The sequence below is a fragment of the Pristis pectinata genome, chromosome 5 (genome assembly GCF_009764475.1).
Source record: "Pristis pectinata isolate sPriPec2 chromosome 5, sPriPec2.1.pri, whole genome shotgun sequence".
Classification (NCBI taxonomy): domain Eukaryota; kingdom Metazoa; phylum Chordata; class Chondrichthyes; order Rhinopristiformes; family Pristidae; genus Pristis; species Pristis pectinata.
The window spans coordinates 100,215,280-100,239,516 of NC_067409.1; the positions used below are offsets into that span (position 1 = coordinate 100,215,280).

General features: G+C 40.5%; 1 protein-coding gene across 3 annotated transcripts in view; it reads right to left on the bottom strand.

Moving 5' to 3' along the window:
- cpne4b (copine IVb) overlaps nt 1-24,237 on the bottom strand; it is a 256,642-nt gene that overhangs the window by 212,987 nt on the left and 19,418 nt on the right. For 2 of the 3 annotated variants that reach the window (XM_052015661.1, XM_052015659.1), the window contains exons 1-2: nt 21,607-21,796; nt 5,017-5,207 (exon numbers count right to left, since the gene is read on the bottom strand). In XM_052015661.1, the coding sequence (XP_051871621.1) occupies nt 5,017-5,187 (171 nt within the window). In that variant the 5' untranslated portion in view covers nt 5,188-5,207; nt 21,607-21,796. Of the gene's footprint in view, nt 1-5,016; nt 5,208-21,606; nt 21,797-24,237 lie in introns of those variants that run through there. The other variant, XM_052015660.1, reaches the window with a different exon arrangement.

Sequence of the window (24,237 nt, forward strand, 5' to 3'; positions counted from 1 at the left end):
TAACTATAAGCATTTCTGAACAAGCCACATAAATATTGCAGTTTCCAGAGATAGAGTATCTTACATCAACTGACCCACCTCCCACACCCCAAAGTGTTTCCACCATCTGAAAGGCACAGTGTTGTGTCCATTGCATGCTTTGAAAATAAAATAGTGCTTTTACAAATTTTCAATTAATTACGTCTGCTGATTCTCCCAAGTTCAAAGAGTTTCTCCACCTCTATCTAATGGATGTTGTTCCCAAGGTATCTCTTGCCAGTGAGCATTCCACCTTCATCTCCGGAAGCATGGTGGATGGAAATAATCTTACCAACAATCCTTAAGCACATTATTTATTAATCAGAAAAACAATTTATTTAAAAATTGATAAAACATTGTTGTTGACTGTAGGTGGAAATCTTGAGGCTCTCCACAGGGAGGTAAGCGCGACAATCTGCTGTTCTTGATATTATAATGTGTTACTTTATATATTAAAAAACATTGCTGCCAACAAAAACAGTTCCTTTGGACAGCAGTAGGAAGGATGCTTTGCCTTTGAAAAGCACAAAGGACAAAAGCCTCTTTGAAGTGACATGTTAACTGTTCATTTATTGCCACGCCAGTGGAAAGATGGATAAAGCAGCTCAGTGCTCTTTTATAGTGTGTGACGGTGATTCCCCTGATAATAATTAGTCTAGGTTGCAGTTATTTAGAAAGATAACATGAGAGAAAGAAAGTTTAAGAGCTTTTGCGAGAGTGCAGTTGAATCAAATGACAGGCTTGAATAGAAATGCATGGCTGTGGGCCTCTCCAGAGAGCAGACAAGTGATGATGCATGCTTCAGGCTCCACTTGGTGTGGGTCCATCCCTGGACACACCCAGACGATACTGCAGCCTGAAAGGTTAGATTTCAGGTTATGTGACAAGCCCAAGTAAAGGTGATCTAGATTTCCTCCAGATATCTAGTAACATATGGCAATTCCAGATTAAACCAACACAGTTCCCAGAAATTAGATAAACAGGCACGACTAAGGAAGTGGTAGGAGCCTACATTTTATCTGTCAGTGTAAGGGCAGATGCAATATGCTCAAAGTGCCTTGAGAACAGCAGTTGAAAATTAAATATCAACAGATACTTTGCAGACTGCAATAAAGCAAAGGCACTCTCTGCCGACCTCAAGGAAGAAACTACCAACAAGGACCCAACAACCTTTGTTAAATTAAATTATATTTACAGCGTGGTAACAGGCCCTTCCGACCCAACAAGTCCGCGCTGCCCATTTTAAATCCAAATTAACCTACCCATACATCACTACAATGTGGGCGGAAACCCGAGCACCCGGAGGAAACCCCCGCAGACACGGGACAACGTACAAAGTCCTTACAGACAGCGACAGGAATCGAACCCCAATCGCTGGCGCGGTAATAGCGTCGCGCTAACTGCTACGCTACCCGCAGACTTCTTTCCCAATGTTAGTTTCTGTGGCGTTAGTTCAAGGAGATCCCCAGCATCCAACAAATGAGATCATCAAGTTAGGCAGCCAAACACATTGAAAATTCACCCAGTCAACAAACAAAGTAGTAAATAGTTGAATTTTAACTAACATTTAGGGAAAGAAAAGATTGGAACATCCAACAATTTAAAATAAAAACTAAAACAAATGTAACAGAGATCAGAGTTCAATCCTGATCTCAGGATTGTCTGCATACATGTTCTCCCTGTAACCAGGTAGGCCATTGTAAATTGCCCCCAGTGAGTAGATGAGTGATAGAATCTAAAAAGGAGTTGATAATGTGGAGACAACAAAAAATTGGGGTTAGTGTAAATGGGTGGTTGGCACAGACTCAGTGGGCCAAAGAGCCTGTTTCCATGCTGCATCTCACTATGAATCTCTTATATTTTGAGATATATTCTGAGGGAATTACAATCCATGCATTTAAACTACTGTTTTGAGGCCAGGGAGATTTCTAATGCGTTTTTAAGCACCTGAAATTCTTGTCTGATCATCAGTTTCCCGAGATTGCACCAGAAAAGTCTGTAAAACCATGTAGCAAGGAATCACAGATAGCATCTTGGGGATTTCTGCATTTTACTGAAGATGTACGTACCCAAGAGCTGCCCTCAGATTTACACAGCATTACCATCCTAAAACCTGGACCTTCAACTCACTGGGAATCACCATTTTGGAATCCAAGAGCAGTAGAGTAAAGAAATAGAACTAAAGTGGTTCAGAATATGGCCAATGATGTTAAATTAATACCATTTCAATTCACTTCACATCCCCTATATCACTATAAGACCTTGGCAGGCAGAAACTCATATCTAGTTGCCAATATCAAACCTGAGCATGTGCGTCAACCATTGATTATACTCCACTCTGCATGTTTGATTCTGTTAGCAATAGTAACACGAAAACCATATCATTTTGATAATTTATGCAAATGACCTTCTGCCTTCAAAAACCTTCCCCCAGCTGCTACTAATATCTGTCACCTAAACATCCTCGTTTGCTCGAGTAAATTTGACTGGCACAATGCAGCTATTACCCCAACAGACCAGATTCCGCAGCTTTTATTCTGTTCCTTGCACTGTACTTCACAGCTCTCCTTGAAACAATGAAATATCTTGCTGCAAATGTCACCCATCAGAAGATGATAAAGCAACCACAAAAATATTTAATTCTTGAGTCACAAAAAAAATCAAGTTACTGAAGCATATGCATATTTATAAATGTAGGTAAATGTTCTAACATGAATCCCCCAAGTTGGATTATCTTGGTGATACTCATATATTGAAAACATATAATTATGTTTGATATGCTGGGAACAAATGTAGATCTGCATTTAACTCCAGTAGACTTTATAGCAATACCAGACAATACATAGTCTTCCGATTCATTTCGGTACAAAACACAATCACAATGAAATCACATTATTAAAGCAAACTGCAGCGACATGTCATCTATTGGTTGTGAACATTCTGCAGCACCGAGGTTCACAGGATCATTAGGTGAGTGTGTACCCTCTTGAAATGGTGTTCCAGATAAAACTTTACTGAAGGGAACTGTTCTGCAATATTTTGCAGAGTATCCCTTGACACACATGTAATAGTGGTTAATGATATGATTGTTCACAATAAATAGTTGTGCAAGTGACCACCCCTATGCTGTTCGTTCAATCATCCATTTTTGTGAAGAATTACTCATCGTGAAAATAAAAATTGGGTTTTGCTTTGTGCATAAGCTAGTTTCAGATTCCTGTTTGTGATTTCAGAATTAAAAGACTGTAGAGTAGCTATAGAGCAAAATATTCAAAACTCTTAGTGAATTATATCCACACAGGGAGAAAGAATGAAGGCATGAAGGAAAAGGAAAGGGAGCAGTAAATTAGAGTCTCAGCACAATCTTGCACAGTTAAACACGAGGACTGGCCATACATGTACTGAGCTCTTATTCATAACCAGCTGCTGTGAGGTTGCCTGGATTAAGAGCTCAAGGAGGAGTGAAACAGGAAAGTCACTCTCTCATCCTTCCTGATAACAAACATCAGACAAGCGTTGCCAAAGGATGAAGTCACCTGTTAATCTGGTGCCAGAGGTAGACAGACCAGAACTTTTCACCAACAATCACTTTCATTTACGTAGCACCTTTATCAGAGCAAGAACTTCCTATAGTGTTGCACTGGAGTGCTATCAAACAAAAAAAAAACTGATGCAGTAGCACATAAGCAAATATTGGGGATGAGGATCGATAACTTAGTCAAAGGAGGAGGCTTGGAGTGTTTTGGGAGGAATTCCAGAGCTTAGAGCCCAGGTGGCTGAAGGCATTGCCACCAATGGTGAAGAGATTAAAATGGGGCCACATCAAGAGACCAGAATTAGAGTGATGTAGATACCTCAATTTATAGGGATGGGGGAAATTACTGAGATAGGAAGAGAAAGGCCTTAGAAAAGATACGAAAAAGTACGAATTTTAAAGTCATTGACCAAATAGGAGTCTGTGTATGCCAGCAAGTACATGGGTGAATGTAGATATGACCCATAATTAGGAGAGCTAACAGAACGTTACAGAGTCTTGCAGCATAGGAACAGGCCCTTCATGTCTATGCCAACCATCAGTTACCCATCTACACTAGTCCCATTTACCAGCACTTGTTCTGTAGCCCAGTATGCCTTGGCAATTCAAGTGCTCATCTAGATATACCAAAATGAACTCTTCCTCAAACTGTGTAGGAAGCAGAGACTATGAATGTTTTTAAGGCAGAGGTGGAGAGATTCTTGATAAGCAAAGGGGTGAAAGATCATTAAGGGTAGACAGGAATGCAGAGTTGAGATTACACTCTGATCTATCATGATCTTATTAAATGGCTGAGCAGCCATAAGGGACTGGATGGCTTACTCCTGCCCCTTCCATCATAGCTTATGAATGCAAGAACATATGAATTAAGACGAGGGCATCACAGCTTTGGATAATCTGATGTCTATAGAGAGGGTACTGAGGGAAGCTGGTCAGGGAACTACAAAAAGGTAGCAATGACATAGCTAAAGGTTCCAGCAGAGCCAAAACAGAGGTGGAGTCAGGCAATAATAACACAGGTGGAAACACACAGAAAAGAGATCCAGTTTCCTATGGGAAAATGTATAATTCTTTTTTAAGCAATTTGGAAAATGTGCATTTTGAAATTGGATTAGAAAACCAGCATCTTGAAATGTCTATCCAAAAAGGAAGATGGCTGATGTAACTGGGCAATAGACGATTGAATGGGCATTATTGGTCAGTCTTACATTAAAAAAGTGAGGCAGTAGTGCTAGAAGTTGATCATCAAGACTAGATTATAGATAATTGCTTGTTGCACCTTTAATTTGATAGCAACGAGAAGTAGGTTATTTACAGGATATATCTAGATCAAATTCACTGATGGGATTTTACACAGCAGCACTCCTGTACAGCAGATAAATGAAAATTACATCGATGTATCCCCTAAATATACAAAGCATGATGCTCAAAAGCAAAGAGAACTATTTTTTGCTAAACCATACCTCCAACCATTGTCCATGTGACTGCATTTTGAGGATGACGCAGGGGTCTGGTTTGGAGAGTGCATCGCGGTCTGATATCCCTTTGCATGATACTCGCAGTTCCACCTTCGTCAGGCAAGGGCTGGAAAATAGCCCAAGCGTATTGGCAGCTGATTCATAAATGTTGCTCATCCTCTTCGCAACACGTTACACTGCAAGAAAGGAAGGGTGACATATTTCTTAGTTTTCTTGTCTTTGAGAAAAGGGAGCTCTAAGGATTTGGTCAACAACAATATCCTATTTTGAAGATGTAAACCCACACCCTGCAATGCTTTAATGTTGTGAACAACTTGCATTGACGATGTTAAAGTTGCTGTGCAAAATATCTCGAGGCATTTCAGGATGAGCTGAATGGCCAGTTTCTGTACTGTAGATGCTATTATTTAGTCCACAAAGAGATGCAGAATGCAGATGACTATCAGCTTGGTTAGAAAGATTAGTATAAAGCATCCAAAAAGGAAAGGGAGTGAGATCGGCAGAGAGATTTAATGAGCAAATTTCAGACCTTAGGGTGTTGGGAGATGGATGATGGAGTGATTAAGTTTAGGAATGAACCAGAGCCCAGAAATAGAAAAATTCAGGTACCTTAGCGGATTGTAGGACTCAACGAGATTATAGCTAGAGATTTTGGGTGGTTGCAAGGGCCTGGAGGAGTTCTAAACAAGGATGAGAAATTTAAAAATTGGATCTCGTGTACATCAGCAAGCACAGGGGTGATGAGTAAGCAGGGCTTGGTGTGAATTGGGATGTTGGTGGCGGGACTTTGAATTATTTCAATTTTCCACATCAAGGCAGTTTCCACGTAACTGAGGATGTTCAGGCAGAAAAATCTCAACATTCAGTTAAATTTATTGTTGCTTCTCTGACAACCAACATGCTTTCAAGATATCTGAACAATAATCCTCCATAGTACACCCTAGCCTAAGCAAGCATCCTACACTACCTGCTCTGTTAAAAGATCAAGAATGTGTAAAACAAGGTGCAGGAACAGTGTAAAGCTCCAGCTACTTTGTCCTAGCACTCGCTCTACACACCTGACTTGCACTAGAGGGTTAATGTAACACAGTTATACATCAAAGCTTCATGATAAAGTATTCAGGTTTAATCGTCTGCTATGCACCTCTATTACATGGCACTGGTAATGACACTCCTTTATACACTACATCCTTATTATAAGGCTCAGTTTAAAATCTGTCACACACTGTACCATCATTATGAAGCTCTCATTTACAATAATATGGCCTAATTTTATATTAATTATAAATGTAAAAGCTAGACAAGTTGTAATTAACTGTCAGGAGGATTATTTAATATGTATTTATTTTACTTTATAAAAGTTTCAAGTGATTTTAAAGCTTTTCTTTTTGATCAATTGTGAGATGCTTTTACGGATGCATAAAATTATAAAGAATCTAGAGTACAGAAACAGGTCATTCAGCCTATCTGGTCTGTGCCAACATTTATGCTCCATTCAAAACGCAGCCCATCCTTCATCAGTAAACGTCTCTATTCCCTTCTCATTTGATTAACCAGCTTCCCCTTTCATGTGTCTATCCCAATCACCTCATCCTTTCCAAACGAGTGCAAGTTCTACATTCCCTCCATTTCCTGGATAAAGAAGTTTCTCCCGAATTTCTTGGTCTTTCATTGAAAGCCTCTAATTTCTTTTCTGCCCAAAGTGGAAACATTTTATCTTCACTCGATTAGAACTTTACAAAGCTTTATCATTTCAACCTTGTACTTTCTCTTTTAAAGACACCCTGTATGCTCAGCCTCTCCAATAAAATGTAACCTCACATTTCTGATAGCATCCAAGTTTTCTCTGCATCCTCTCCAGTGCCCCTTTCTATACCATGGCACCCCCAACTGTTAACTGCCATGCTGCAGTTCAAATACCTTCAATATTGTTCATCTTACACAGTCCCACATGCTGAAGTCCTCATCGTGATTTGTTTGATCTCTAATTATCTTTAATCCACAACTCACTGCAGTCAAATAATTGAGACATGCCCCGTCCTCTTCCACAACAGCCACAAACAACCATGACCTCACTGAATGGCACAACAGGTGTGGGAGGCTAAATGGGATACCCAAATTCCCATGTTCTGACCCGTTAGGAACTGCAATAATTTTTCCAATATATCATAACATCACGCAAGAGTTTGGCGGTAGCAATCTGTGTGTTTCAATGGAATGAAACTGGAATAAGCAAATTTAATGATGAAATAGAAAATACATCAAGGTGATAGGCACACTCTTTCGATTTACTGTATATTCCATTCAGTCATTTATTGCACATGGTCCCTCTCCCTGGTCCAGCAGAAACTAATCATTGTTATCACCTCTTGCAACATTTATTTGTGGTAGAGTACTCTCCAGCAGAACTAGTCACGCACTGAAATGAGCACCTGGTTGGAACCCTCATGGAACTTATCACAACGTTCAGTGATGATGATCCACACTTGTACTCAGGCCTCTAATCCTTCTAAACAGATATTCATCCATCTTTGAATATACCCAACAGCCGTGAACGCTGAGTTCAATAGCTTTTTAGACATAAAAGCAATCAAAGAATACAGGGAAACGTGAGGGAGTAGAAATGACAGAGAATCAACCAACATCTTGTGAACTGTTAGAGCATTTCATGATTGGTGTAATATTTAGTATTTTCTGCAAATTGAGGAGAGAGAAAAAACTGATGTGGTTAAATGTTGCTTACTTAATATAAAGCATTTTTATTCTGCTAATACATCCACCTAAATATTACCCTTTCAGTAAAACTGGATCATATTTCCGCTCAACCGTTTCTCCCTCCCCTGTACACCCACGCATCCATGATGTCCGTCCAGTTCTATAAATCCCTACTGACAGCTTGGAGTTGCAGGTCTTGGGGTTACCCTGACAAGTCTAACAATGAGTTCCAAGCCATTTGTGAAGACATGAAAACAGATAACTAAAGGCTAAAGGCACGTGGGGTAAATTATAAGCTGCAACTTAAGGGAGTAAAAAGTAGAAAGGCAGAAAACTATTGTGGAGAAATTTTGGAGCTTTGGACCTCGAGAGCTGAAGCATAGTCCACTAAAAAGAAAGCTTAGATCCAGGGATAACCAAGAGGTCAGAAATAGCTGTGTAGATTTGAGTGTTATAAGGCTTTATAGGAAAAGGCAAGGGGAAATGGGACCTTGCTTTTGTAATAAAACAAAGATTTGGCTAAGGAACCAAAATCAATTACACAATGTAGCAACAAGAGCAGGTCAAAAGCTAGGAACCCAGTGGCGAGTAACTGACCTTCTAACTCCCCAAAAGCCTGTCCCCTATCAGGGTCAAGTCAGGGGTGCGATGGAATGCTCCTCACTTGCCTGGATGAGCGCAACTTCAACAACACTCAAGCAGCTTGACATCATACAGGATATAGCAGCCAGCTTGATAGGCACGCCATCCACAAGCATTCACTCACTCCACCACCAGTGCACAGTAGCAGCAGTTTGTACCATCTACAGGATGCACTTTGGTAGAGGAAAATAAAACATAGAAAAGCCAAGAGATACTAAAAATAGTGATTATTTGAAAGGTGTTAGTGTTGAGAGGGATCTGGGTGTCCTTGTACATGAATCACTGAAAGTTATCTGCAGGTACAGCAAACAATTAGAGTCATAATCAGAGATTCATACAGTAAGGAAAATAGGCCTTTCAGCCCATGGTCTCCCCATGGACCACGAAGCACCCATCTACACTAATCCCAATTGTCCGTCACATCTGCCTCAGGTCCTCCCAGCTTCGCGAGGACCAACATACAGTAGCCAATTAACTTACTAACCAGTACCAGCTGCCTATATACACTTTCCTGAATTTGAAAAGATGAGAGGAGATCTCATTGAAACATAATCATGGGCCTTGACTGGGTGGATACAGGGATGATGGTTCACCTGGCCAGGGTAGCCACACCAGATGCCACAGTCTAAAAATAAGGATCGGTCATTCAAGACTGAAATGAGAAGAAGAAATTTCTCCACCCAAATGACAGCAAATCTTTGCTATTCTCTACCCAAAGTAACTATGGGGAGGCTTAGTTACTTATTATATTCAAGACAGATTGATAGATATTTGGATATTAAAGTAATCCGGAGTTATAGGGCTAGAGCAGGAAAGTGGCACTGTGGTAAGAGATTTGCCATCATCCCTGCTGGCATAATCCTGCTTCTACTTCTTATGAGATCATGAAATATACTACAGCAATGCAAGCCTTTCTTTTAACTTTAATGATTAGTCTGAGATCATATCAACATGAAAGAGGTCTACAGATTGAGAGAGAAGAATTTATGGTCCACAGGCTGTGCCTGTTAGTACGCTTTGTTGTAATTGGGCTATCCATTGTTCAGGTTCAAGAATAGATTTCTTTATCTTTATGCACGTACTTAATTGTCTATGGAGACGATTCATCAAGGGCTACAGTGATGGGAAGGAGCTTCAGATCACCATTAATAACCATCTATGTTCAAACAATGGCAGCCAGGCCGCACCACAAGGAAAATAACAAGCAATGTCAGAAACATATTACTAAAGCAAAATCCCAGGGTAAGCTTCTTGCTTTGAACACGGTCCTCTTATCTCCAGGATGCAGACTTAAACCTTTCTCTGACAGATCGGTGCAAGCATCCCTCTTTGAGAAGAGATTGGTCGGTTTCAAGTTCCATGTGAATGCAAGTCAGTTACACAAAGCAGCCTTAATTAAACACCAGTGGCGAAGCAACAATTCGAAAATAATTCACATTTAATGCAGTTCCCCACTTTGACAAACATCCCAAAGCACTTCATAGAAGGCTCTACTGTGCATCTGTGATGTAGTAATGTTCCACTACTCAACACAAAACATACTTTGGTTAGAAATAAAGGAAGACTGTAGACGTACAAATTAAACTTCTCCCAAAAGATGACAGACTAAAGGGGGAAAACTTTGAACAAGAGAAGTTGCTCAACTGGCTGATGACTTGGAATAGTAAATCATAATGCCCCAAATGATTAATAAACTTTAAATAAACACCAAAGGGATAGCTGATCATTCTTAAATTATAAATATTCATCTTACAGAAGATCTCTCCAAATCATTCTCTTTCAACACACAATAGAAAATGAAGTTACATGAATTGAAACTGTAAAAGTACTGATAACTTCAACACACAAAGCCCCCTGAGGAAATCTTGCCCTACTGCCAACTCTATATACAATAAAATCACATTGCAACAATATGCCTTGATTCATTTATGCACAATGTGAATAGGACAAAGAAATAGTTTGAAGTTTAATGAAAAACCATCTATAAAAAGCTTGCTAATGCATAAATAATTAAATCAGAATCAAAAATGAACATGATTTATGGATTTGATGGCAATTATCTTGCTATTATTGACAGCCCTTTTCTTAATCTCAGGACTTGCCAAAATGCTTTACAGCCAAAGATGTTTTCTCAAAGTGTGATCACTGTTGTAATTTGGGACTGTAACATTAAGGAAAACATCCTGTGGGCTCAGAAGGTAAACCAGCTTTAGTGGAGATTAACCATTACACTTCAGCAGCAAACTCATTAGCTCTCCAGCCAAACACAGCACCAAACAGGTTCAGGTTGCCCCAATATTTGTGCAATTAAGGACAGGTCAGCAACACTAAATAGGTGAACTTGGTCCCCAAGGACTCTGGTACCAATCCTCACCAGGATATTAATCCCAGTCCTAGTGACCAGGTTGCAGTCATAACCAGGGACCCTGAATGCTGTTATCCTGAGTGCCCAGAAACAGTCCTTCTGGGTACCCCAATCACTTCTCCACTGACCATAATACCATAGACCCAGTGCTTTTCATTGAGAAAAGTAACCAAGCCTTCACACCTGTAATGGCACAGCTAGGTGTAGCAGACCAGCAAAAAAAAAAACAAGATGTGCCTCTCAGGGAGGCTGCTATCTTTACGGATGGGAGTGACAGTGTCAACTAGTGTCAAGTCAGCAGGATATTGTCAATGGTACTCTGCTGTCAACCACAATCACACATAGAACTGGGAAAGAGGTGGCTCAGGAATGAGGAACTCAAATGAAAGAAAATTATAGATCCATAAATTCAGAGTTATTCAGCACAGAAGTAGGCCCTACAGTCCAACTTGTCCATACCGACCAAAATGCTAATTTTATTTGGCTGCATTTGGCCCATATTCTTCTAAGTCTTTCCTATCCATGTATCTGTCCAATTCCTTTTTTAAAAAAATATACAATTGTCCCCATCTCTACCACCTCTTCTGGAAGCTTGTTCCATTTACCCACCACCCTCTGTGTGAAACATTTGCCCCTCACACCCCCTTTCAATCTTTCCCCTCTCATCTTAAACCTTTGCCATCCAGTTCCAGACTCCTCTACCCTGGGAAAAAGACTGACTATCTACCCTATCTATGCTCCTCCTAATTTTATAAACCTCTACAAGGTCACCCCTCAGCCTCCTCCACTCCAGTCCTGGCCTAGCCAATCTCTTCTTGTAACTCAAGCCCTCCAGTCGCAGCAACATCCTTGTGAATCTTTTCTGCACCATTTCAAGTGTAATCACTTCCTTCCTACAAGCATGGTGACCAGAACTGCACACAATACTCCAAGTGTAGTCTAACCAACATTTTGTACAACTGCATCATGACATCCCAACTCTTGTACTCAGTGCCACAGCTGATGAAGGCAAGCCTGCCATATGCCTTCTTCACCACCCTGTTTACCTGTGCTGCCACCCTCAGGGAACTATGTACTTGGACCCCTAGGTCTCCCTGTTCCACAGCACTCCGCAGGGCCCTGCCATTCACTATTTATGTCCTGGCCTGGTTTAACTTCCCAAAATGCACCACCTCACACTTGCTTGAGCTAAATTCCATCTGCCATTCCTTTACCCACTTTCCCAGTTAATCAACATCCTTTTGTAACCTTGGACAACCTGCCCATCACACCACCGATTTTTACATCATCTGCAATCTTACTCATCATGCCACCGACATTCTCATCCAAATCATTAGTATACATAACAAACAGCAGGGGATCCCGCACCAAACCCTGCCGTGGACAGATTATTTACACAGTGCCTTCTATACCTTAAAACATTCCAAAATGTTTCAAGATTAATTAGCCATTTTTTGAATTGTTTTCACTGTTGTAATGTGGGAAATGCAGCAGCCAATTTATGCAGCGGAAGCTCCCACATCCAACGAGGTGATTAAAACAAGATAAATTGTTGATGCAATTTTGATTGAGGGATAAGTATTTGCCAAAGCTCCAAGGATAGTTTTGGCTTCACCCAGAAAATCCATTGTTTACCATTTAATTTTATACGAAACAACTTATTTAGCATTGAACTAACATGTTTTAAATTTCCCCTCAAATGGTTTAAACTGGTTCTTAGCCACTTGGTTCATTCACTTAGAGGGTTACTGATATTCAAAAAAAAAATCAATCAATAGTTTATTTTTTTTCTATTTCATTCAGTGAGTGAATTATTTATCAAAGCTAGCTGAAAATTACTGCACTCGCTCAGAAAATTAATTATTTATTGCAGTCAGCTATTTAATCGAAGACTCAGTCACATAGGGAGCTCTCCACCTGTACAACCTACTTGGTATTTACTTAAGAGTAATTTCTTCCAACAAACTCTTTGCTTAATAATCTTCTATCAATAAAGCTGATGCTATCAGAACATATTTAAACCTTACTATTACTCAACAATTTATATAATGAGACCAGTTTAAGGAGGCAATTACCTGCGAGGGGAATAATTTATTTAGCAAGTTAAGCTCAGGGAAGGCATTTCCAACAGGGTACCTACTGGAGGGTGCTCGAGAGGTGAAGTGAAATGATAGATGCATCAAATGATACAGCATAGGTGGTGACTATTCATCTCATTGTGCCAGGGTTGGCTCTTTGAAGGAGCTTTCCAATTAATCATAGTACTCTTTTTCCATGGCCATGCAAAATTATCCCCTTCAAATCCAATTCCTTTCTGAAAGCTCCAGCTGAAATCACTTCTAACACCCTTTCAGGCAGTGCTTTCTCATTGAATTAAAAAGTAAAATTTCCCCAATTCTTTTGCCAATCGCCTTTGCGCTGCCTATTTACTGATCCTCTCACCACCACCAGAAACAGGGAAGGCATTAATGTGTTGGGCTTCCTACTTTCCCTGCTCAAAGTCTGCAAGTGAAGGGTGTTTAGCTCTGATTTCTGTTGGCATGGGATCTGCTGGATCATAGGAGCCTCTGGAAAGATGGGATATATGGAATGAGGGTAGCAGGATGGCTGGGTAGCGTCAGAGAGAAGAGAAAGCACACCAGATAAGGCTAGGTTCATGGAATCCTACAGCACAGGTGGCCATTTGCCTCATGGTTTCTATGCTGGATCTTTGAACCTGTCCATCAGCCACACATTCCTCCCTCTGGTTCCCCTCCTCACCTTTCTCCCTTTGTTCCATGGTCCACTGTCCTTTCCTATCAGATTCCATCTTCTTCAGCCCTTTGTCATTTCCACCTATCATCTCCCAGCTTCTCACATCATTCCCACTCTCCCCCTCCCCCACCTACCTATTGTCCCCCCTCACCTGGATTCACCTATCACCCACCAGCTCTCGGTCTCGCTCCAAACCCTCCCCCTCCCCTTTTATACTGGCTATCTCCCATCTTTCTTTCCAATCCAGGTGAAGGGTCTCAACCCAAAACATCAACTGTCCATTTCCCTCCATAGATGCTGCCTGGCCCACTGAGTTCCTCCAGCATTTGTGTGTTGTTCCAGATTTCCAGCATCTGCAATGTTTGTCTCAATTTATGCCCATAACCTCTTGATAATTTAAATTTATATATATATATGTATATAAAAATTTATATAAAAAAAATCAATCAACAGTCCACTAGTATTGAATAAACTTGTCTCATCATTATGTCTGTTCACCAGGAATTATGGGCAAGGTGTTTATGGCATTTATTCCCATACTAGAGGATCTCCTGTTGTAAATTGGACATGGGTATAATGAAAGTTAGCACCCGACAACTTACTTACAGATACTCTAAATGTGGAAAATTTGAGGTAACCACCCCAGATGTCACACTGCTAAATACATAACAATACTGAACAGATAGAACAGGCAAAATTGAGGCAAGTAACACACATTACGACAGGAAGTTTGATAGTGGAATTATACCAAAAAAAGTTAAAGACAAAAAAAACTTAGGAGCAAAAGGAGTTAACCAAGAAAAAGAAAACAAGGAAGAAAGAAATAGCCTGACCCAAATAAAGGAGAAATAGTTTAGTTACAAAAGTTCAGTTTTTGATCTACTATTTAATCAAATACTCAGACATATTTAATTTTGCACTGGTGTACTTGTAACAAAACTGAAGCAGTTCAGACTTGCTTTAGCTGTGGAGAGAATCATTTAAATTCAGTACTGGTCCTGAATTTTAATTAAAAATTATTGCAAGTCTGAATCTTGTTTTAATCTTAAACTCATTAAAAAAATCTTTAATGTGGTATTATTGTTTGCACAGTGAGACAAGTCTCTTGGAATGGTTTCAGTTGGTTGGAGAGGATTTACCAGAATTATTTATTTTCCCCTTAAATCAGCCTTGGGTAGCTGCTTTCTCTTCTGTACTTGGCATTCACCAGAGATCACATGGGTGTGAGTAGTAAGGAAATATCCAGTCTTCATGGTCCAGCCATTTAGTTGTGAGGGAAGCTTGATAAGCCAGTTGATCTTTGCTGCTCAGTCAATTATGTACATTCCAAGAGCCAGGCTTCTTTCAAACAATGTGTGAGTCACACAAATTTATAGCACAGGAAGCAGCCACCTTCTGCATAATGCCAAATGCAGGCCACAGAATTAGCTATCCCAAGATCCCGGTCCATACCCTTGAAGGATCTATCACCTCTGATGCTCATCCAGCTACATTTTCAATGAGATGAAAGTTATTCCCTCTACCCCTCTCCCAAATAATGAATCCCAGTCCCCCAATAACCTCTTGTTGAAAATATTTTCTTCACAGCTAACCATCGCTTAGTTTCAGGTCTCCAGTCTTTCCAGAAGTTTCCCAGTTCTTCATGCAAAGGTGCAAAGCCACCAGTTAATGCTTGTAGCACAATCGGCACAAAGGGTTATGGCAAGAGGCAAGGAATTCCTGTTCCTTTGGCTCAATCAAAGGACAAAGTACACCAATGGAGAGAGGTCACCCAATAATTTGGGTCACACCACTGAAATCCAGGCCAATGAAACTGGAACACGAGAACCCAATGAGTCCACTTACGCACCAAGCCTGTTGTCATTCAGTGGGACCTCATATTACATAAATGCACAGATGCAGTCACCCCTATATCTGTTAATATGTTTACTTCACAAAAGAATATCAATCTCATTTTAACAACTTATCCAGTACTATTGCCATCCGCAGAAGAGAATTACAAACTTCCACTGCCCACTACATCTATTTTCCAACCTCACTCCTGAAAGGACTGGGTCAAATTTTCAGACTCTACCCCTGAATTCCAGACTGCTCATTCAGCAGTAAGAGCTTTCCTTCATCTACCCCGTCAACTCCCCTCAATTTCTTAACAATCTCAATTAAATGGCCCCTTGGCCTTTATAATTCAGGAAGTATATTTACCAAAATGATAGACTTGTGTCAGATGCACTGGCTGGCAGTTCCATTAAAAACGTTCTTCTTACCCTTACTGTTCTCCCAGTACACCATTCATCTCCATCCCCCAGTCTGGCTCTGGTTTACACTTAAGTCCAAGGGGTGCACACATGAAGGTGTAGGATAAACAACTGGCTGAGCCATTTATTTTCCTTCCCACATACAAGCCCAAAATCTCATTTGCCTCACTATTCTGCTTCTATAACTTGTTCCAGCAATCAAGGCAGTGGTGATTCATGGTAAATGCAGGGACACAGAGTAATGGGAATCAAAATATAATCCCCACAACATGAAGCATCTCTCATGTTCCTTCATTTAGACATTTCTAAATGTCACAAACATTGAATTATTTTCTGGTGTATTACCACATTCTCCTGCCAAGTGAGAAATTCCGTTTATGTAACATACTTAAGTGCTCTACTAATGTAGGCCTAGAGTCTAATCTTAAAATATATATAATCAATAGAAAATTGTGACAGGCATAATACAGTGCTAACTTGGGTCACTTGGTATTATCATTGTTGCATTTTGCCTGCAAGATAACTTAACTGAAGAGAGTTCACCTCAAATGACCTGTGTAATAAAGACATGAACTGAAAAATAAGACAGAGTAAACATCTAAAAAGTACTTAATTTAATGCGCTTACCTGTGATGGCAAAACACACTTTTATTTATTAAAGCTCCGTCGTTCCTTTTCTCTTATCATTTGCTGCTTTCCGTAACTAGATTGACCCATGTCTGGTTTATACACTTATGCATTTATTACATTTTCCAGTTCAGCTCAGTCCTCCCAATAGCTCTCAAGGTCTTTGCTTACTCACTGTTCTCTCTGATTAAGTTGCTGTTCATACATTAATGAAATTTTATATGTTGATCTTGTCTTGCTATTTATAATGCACACATTAGCAGAATCACCAGCTCAGTAATTTCCATCAATGTCAAAGGTGCTTAGAATATAACATGGTTAGGCAAGAGTCAAAGTAGCTTAAGAGAAGGGAATGGTGCTTAATGACTCTTTGAGGATGTAACTGAAAGGGTAGGCAAGGAGGAACCAGCAGATGTAGCATATCTAGATTTTCAGAAGGCATTTGATAAAGAGCCCCACAGAAGGTTTTTACATCCAATCTGGCCTCAGATGGTTTGGAGTAATAAATCACCATCGATTGATGAGAAAAGACAACAAACAATAGCAATCAATGTCTTTTTCAAGTTGCAACCATTACTAATGAGGTGCCATGAGATTTGGCGCTGTGACCCCAGTCAGATACAATCCATATTAACGACTTGGAAAAAGAGAACAAAAGACAACATTTACAAGTTTGCTGCTTTTTCAATAGTTTAAAGAACACATAGATTATGCAAAGTAATATCGGCAATTTATAGAAATGGTCAAAAAAGGTGGGAGATGGAATATAAAATGAGAAATTGTGAGGTTACGTAGTTTGCTTCCGTATCACCATTTGAAAAATATTGCTGTTCCTACCAATGTTACAGAGATGGAAGGAGGTCGTCTTTACAGTGAAAAGACGACAGGAAGTTTAGTTCAGGACACTGTATGAGAGCAATCAGCCATGGAGATGGGTGTAATGGGAAGAAAGATGTATGGAGTTTGTGGGGAGAGTCAAAGAGAATAGAAACCATAAAGACATAAGAAATAGAAACAGGAGTAGGCCATTAAGCTCTTTGCTTTCTTCTTCCAATCTGTAAGTTCATGGCCAATGTTTTACCTCAGTACCACGTTTCTATACTCGATTCCCTTAATATCCAAAAATCTGTTCATCTCTGTCCTGAACGTATTCAGCAACTGAGCCCATTTAGGTTGAGAATTCTGAAGATTCATTACCCTGAGGGTGAAGAAATTTGTGAATCACCCAGTCTTAAATGGCCAACCCTTTATTTTGAGATGTTGACAACCATCTGCAGGAGACAGCTTCCCTGTATTTACCCTGTCAAGTCCTGCAAGATTTGTTGCATCCTGATATCTATGCTTCAACATGTGTATGCTGCTGACCTTCGTCTACAGTAGCATCAACTACCTCTGCCTCAAAGTGGTCCTGGTCAGTGGTTCCACTTATTCATTGCTAACTGCCAATGCTGCATGACAGCTTGATTTCTCCACTGACTTTACTCATTCTAATTGACTCCCTTTTGAAGCTGCAGCACTCCATTCATTAAGGACCTATTCCAACATCAACAACAAACCTGCTTACAAGGGCAGTGTTATTACGATTTGGCAAACTCTGCCTCACAGAAAGCAAACATCAGCCCTCAGCCACCTCCTCATGCTTCCAGTGAGGAATCAACCCATTATGAACATCAGGGCATCTTCTACTATATTGTTAGTGACGTCACCTCACTCGGTGACCTTCCCTTCACAGCGTCTGGCCTCATGGCCCACATCTGTCTCATTTCGGTAAGACACCTTTATTCAGCCGGCACTCACTGTTGGACGTCCAGAATGAAATAAATAGAGACAAGTACAAGGATTGATAGGGGAGGAACAAAGGTCAAACCATAGAACAATATCAGTCTTTCTGACACTGGGCAACCACAGGAGAAATTTCTTTGTGCATTATGAAACAAAAGAGAATAAAATGGTCCAGCAATTAATTTTAGACAATTTGTTTGCAAAAAAATCAAATCAAATCAGGAAGTAATAATCCTGGTCCAATTTAAGCTTTTATATTTTGGATCTGCAAAATATATTGGTGGCCAGAACAGAAGAGGCATTAACAGCAATGCCCTCTGGATACTTGGTTTGATCTGTGTTGACATGAGGCATTGTATCCAATACAACAACTTTGCTAATGGGCATAATGCCACACCTGCTCCAGAGTTCAGCAAATCCCATATCAGGCCGGAAGCAAGATCCTGAACATACAGGCATGGCTCCTTTGAGTCAATTTTTCATCAAAATAGCTCCAGATGGGGCAGCATATTTTTAGATTCAATACTGTAGATATGAAAGAATACCGATAACAATTCTAATGCACAAATGCTTAAATACACAAATTTCTTTATTTCTTTTCCAAAATCAATGGAGATTGCACTCCAATTGTCTGTGCATTAAAACAGTGCAGTGGAAAGAGTTATACAAAGGAGGTGTATATAGCCTTCTAAAGATCTAAGTTGTGGAATTCCCTTTCCTAATCGGTGTGTGCACTTGTTTCCTTTCAAAATATCCTTTGATCTAACCTCTTTCTCCTTTCGTGATTCAACACAGTATTTTGTTGAAAAATAACTCATGTGAAACACCAAGGGTATTTTGCTACATCAAAAATACTTTAAAATATTTGTTTCTTTGCTGGATTGTATTCACAATCACTAAGCAAATCTCAGATGAAAATATTCCTTTCGAAAAACAGCCCTGACGGATTAGAATCCTCTCCCAAAACTTCCTTACTCTCCGAATCTGCACCCCTTGACAAAACTTTGGCTCACCAGCCCTCGTTTCTTACATGGCTCTACAGCATTGTCAACAAAACTTGATGCAATGTATTAATATTTTTTCTAACATTGTACTGAATTGCATTTTTTTTTTGCCAAATACAAGAAACATAATGAACATTGTATTTAGATTTTCCTCCCACTCATCATTGATTGTCCATTGCTGCTCCTTCTTGGCTAAATTAGAAGATCACCTCCAAGGAATCCTGTCCCTTAGGAGATGGATCCCCGTCTTGTGGATAGAAAGGCCTAGACCTCAACTGTGAAGTTAGATAGTAATATAGTGAATTCAAACTCAGTCTGCTATAATAGCAAGCACTAATTGCCAATCTTTCCTCACATCCACCAATCCCCACTGATTGTCCAATGCTGCTTCTTCTAGGCTAATTTTGAAAGAGCATTCCCAAGGAATCCAGGTGCACCATTCTTACAGAGAGAAAGGCTCAGCCCTTGTCTGTGAAATTGTATGGTAATATCATGAATTTGACCCACACGTGCCATGAGAGCAATCACTAAATCTGATGAAAATGTTTCATTGTACACGATCCAATCTTAATGAGCCATATGGTTAGTACCCTGACTTAATTTTTCATGGCCTTTAGTCCATGAAAGGATTCTTAAGGGTTAAAGAACAGCAGGAAAGACCTACTCCTGGCCCTGTATAACAAGCTCTTTGGTCAACTTATTCACTTTGCCTGAAACCCTCTTCATTGTAGTTCACAGTCCCAATACTAACTCATAGCATTTTTTTTAAAAAAATGGTTAAGGAAAATATAGCTCAGATACTTTAAATACTGCTTCACTAACAAACATTCTGTAACTTAAAAGAGCCATCCTTAAAGTTTTCTTTAAATATTTGAACTGTACATAGACCAGATTGTGGGAGGCAGAGTTGCCAAAAAGCTAGAGTGAAAGGAAGGAGGGTGGCCTGGAATAGTCAAGTCTACAGGCAACAAGTGCATGGATGAGAGCTTCAACAGCTGATGGACAAAGGCAGCTGACGTTACAGAGGTGGGAGCAGGCAGTCTTGTGCAATGGAGATGGTTTCAGGTTGAAGGATCAGCTTGGGGTCAATAGATGATCAAGACTGGAAAAAGGCAGTTTTTTGTCAGTAGTCAGTGGAGGGATGGAATCAATGGCCTCGGAATAGAGTTTGCAAAATGAATGCAATCTACCTTGTTGGTCACATCCAGCTGCTAATCTAGAGACAAATAAAGACTTGCATTACTACAAGTCCTCTTTGTTCCTTCCACAACATCCCAAAGCACTTTACAGTCAATGAAGTTCCATTGAAGTATGGTCCCCAATATAGAAACACAGAAATAAATCTGTGCATAGCAAACTCCCTCAAGCAGCATTGTAGTAATGACTGGATAATTATAAAAATGTGATGAATTTTGGCCAGGTCACCAAGGAGAAGTTCCCTGCTCTGCATCAAAATACATAGCCATTGTTTTCTTTTTTGCAGACAGGTTCCCAGTTTAACATCTTGTTCAAAGGATAGAACGTTTGTAAGTGCAGCACTCCATCAGTACTGAAATGGAACGTCAGCCTGGATTTAAGCTTGTCCTGGAAACCTTACAAACCTGAAACCTAACTCAGGTGAGAGTGCTACCAACCAAGACACAGCTGACAGAATAAAAGAACAATGTTATGCCTGTTCTCTTCTTAAAGGATACAATGAATAACTAGTCCCTTCTGATAGCAATCCAATTTATTGCAATTATTTGTATTAAACAGCAATCAATCATGAAAATGTACAAATGTTTTATAAATAATCCAAGAAGCACATTTGCTCTATGCTTTGAAAATCAAGGCTAATGACAGCAGTGAAGATCAGCAGATCAAATTTGAATGCGAAAGAATGGAGATAGACAAACATTCTGCACACTTTAACATATTTTGTTCCAGAACCAGACTCCATAATTGAGCAAATTTTGTCATTATGTGGAAAGACTGGGCTTGACGGACCTCCCTCTCATTGTTTAATATTCTTATTATACTAACCTGTTGGCACACACACAAATGAAAACAAAACAAGAACTGCTAAACTATGAATCATTCACTTAGTTCTCCAAATGGCAATTGACTAATTGAGAATCTGTTAACATTTATGCATCAAGACAATCACCTTGCCATTGCCAACTGCATCCTCAACCAACTTGGTCCTCTATCCTGGAATAAGCTCCTCTGCCTCTACACTTCAAGATTCTCCTCCAAACTCAAGTCTGACTAATCTTTTAATCACCCCTTAATGCCCTCTTCTTCTCATTGCGTATTTTTTTTAAATTCCATCTTTATGGAGCACCCTTTTGAATCTGTTTCTTTGCTAAAGACAGTTTTAAAAAAAACATACAAGTCAACGCAATTACCATATAAATGATCTGAAAAATGTAAATTCTTGCAATATTCTTACCTTCTCACACATTTAAAGAAACATTGTGATAATCAGCTGGCCACCACAGGAATCAAGAAATCCTACACTTATGAAGACGTTCAGAAGTACAAAGTGCACTTTATAGATGTACACGATCATTTCAAAAACTATTGTATATACCAGAGCCAATGAACTGATATGCCTCAGTCAGATTTCCCAGAGACTGTACAAAAACATAATTATAAACAAAGAAAAAGGTCTATTCCACAGGACCATTCTCAAACCAGTCCCATGGAAGACAACTGTACAAAACAGCACATTTCTGAAACACTACTTATTCTGTCTCGGCTAAATTTAGACTGTGATTCTATCCTGCTCTGATTGCTTGTGAAATCACCACCTCTCTGTTGCAGCCTAGCAGTGTATTTACACTGTAATCATGAATGTAACAAAATGGCTTTGTTTAGCCCAGCTGTGATCAGCACAAGTTAACAATAAGCCAGGCTAAAGAATATTTTGATGGTGCAGGCTGGAATACCTCCAGTCAAAAAAAATTACCATAGAACAATACAGGCCCTTCAGCCCACCATGTTGTGCTGACCTTCAAACCACTCCTAAGACCATCTAACCCCTTCCCCCCACATATCCCTCTATCTTAAATTCCTCCATGTGCTTACCTAACAATCTCTTGAACTTGACCAATGTATCTGCCTCCACCACCACCCCATACAGCACATTCCATGCGCCAACCACTCTCTGGGTGAAAAACCTCCCTCTGACATCTCCCTTGAACTTCCCCCCCCCCCCACCCATTATCTTAACGCCATGCCCTCTTGTATTGAGCATTGGTGCCCTGGGAAAGAGGTGCTGGCTGTCCACTCTATCTATTCCTCTTAATATTTTGTATACCTCTATCATGTCTCCCCTCATCCTCCTTCTCTCCAATGAGTAAAGCCCTAGCTCCTTTAGTCTCTCCTCATAATCCATACTCTCTAATCCAGGCAGCATCCTGGTAAATCTCCTCTGCACCCTTTCCAATGCCTCCACATCCTTCCTATAATGAGGTGACCAGAACTGGACACAGTACTTTAAGTGTGGCCTAACCAGAGTTTTGTAAAGCTGCAATCATTACTTCGCAGCTCTTAAACGCGATCCAACGACTTATGAAAGCTAACATCCCATAAGCTTTCTTAGCTACCCTATCCACCTGTGTGGCAATTTTCAGTGATCTGTGAATATGAACCCCCAGATCCCTCTGCTCCTCTACGCTGCCCAGAATCCTGCCATTTACCTTGTATTCCCCCTTGGAGTTTGTCCTTCCAAAGTGTACCACCTCACACTTCTCCGGATTGAACTCCATCTGCCACTTCTCAGCCCAGCTCTGCATCCTATTAATATCCCTCTGTAAGCTTCGACAGCCCTCCATACTATCCACAACACCACCGATCTTTGAGTCATCTGCAAACTTGCTAACCCACCCCCCCACCCAAGTCATTAATAAATATCACAAAAAGTAGAGGTCCCAGAACCAATCCTTGTGGGACACCACTAGTCACAGACCTCCAATCCGAATGCACTCCCTCCACCACAACCCTCTGTTTTCTACAGGCAAGCCAATTCTGAATCCACATGGCCAAGCCTCCCTGGATCCCTTGGCCTCTGACTTTCTGAAGAAGCCTACCATGCGGAACCTTGTCAAACGCCTTACTAAAATCCATGTAGACCACATCTACTGCACTACACCCATCAATCTTCCTGGTCACCTCCTCAAAGAACCCTATCAGGCTAGTGAGGCAAGATCTTCCCTTCACAAATCCATGCTGGCTGTCCCTAATCAGTCCATGATTCTCTAAATGATCATAGATCCTCTCTCTTAGAATCCTTTCTAGCAGCTTACCCACCACAGATGTAAGGGTCACTGGTCTGTAATTCCCTGGACTATCCCTACTACCTTTATAAGGGGACAACATTCACCACCCTCCAATACCATCCCCGTGGACAACGAGGACTCAAAGATCCTAGCCAACAGTTCAGCAATCTCTTCCCTCACCGCACGAAGCAGTCTGGGGAATATTCCATCAGGCCCTGGGGACTTATCTGTCCTAATATTTTCTAACAGCTCCAACACATCCACCCTCTTCATATCTACATGTTCTAGAATATTACCCTTACCAACACTGTCCTCCGCGTCAACAAGACCCCGCTCCTTGGTGAATACGGCAGAGAAGTATTCATTGAGAACCTCACCCACTTCCACGGCCTCCAGGCACAGCTTCCCACCTTTATCTCTAATCGGACCTACCTTTACCCTAGCCATCCTTCTGCTCTTCACATTCGAGTAAAAAGCCTTGGGATCCTCCTTAACCCTACTCACCAAAGCCTTTTCAGGTCCCCTTCTTGCTCGCCTCAGCCCCTTAAGTTCCCTCCTTGCTACTCTATATTCCTCACAAGCCCTGTCTGATCCTTGCTGCTTACACCTTATGTATGCTGCCTTCTTCTTCCTAACTAGTTTTTCCACCTCTTGTCAACCATGGTTCCTTCACCCTGCCATTCCTTCTCTGCCTCACCAGGGCAAATTTATCCCTAACATCCTGCAAGAGATCCCTGAACATCGACCACATCTCCATAGTACATTTCCCTTCAAAAATGTCATCCCAATTTACACTATCA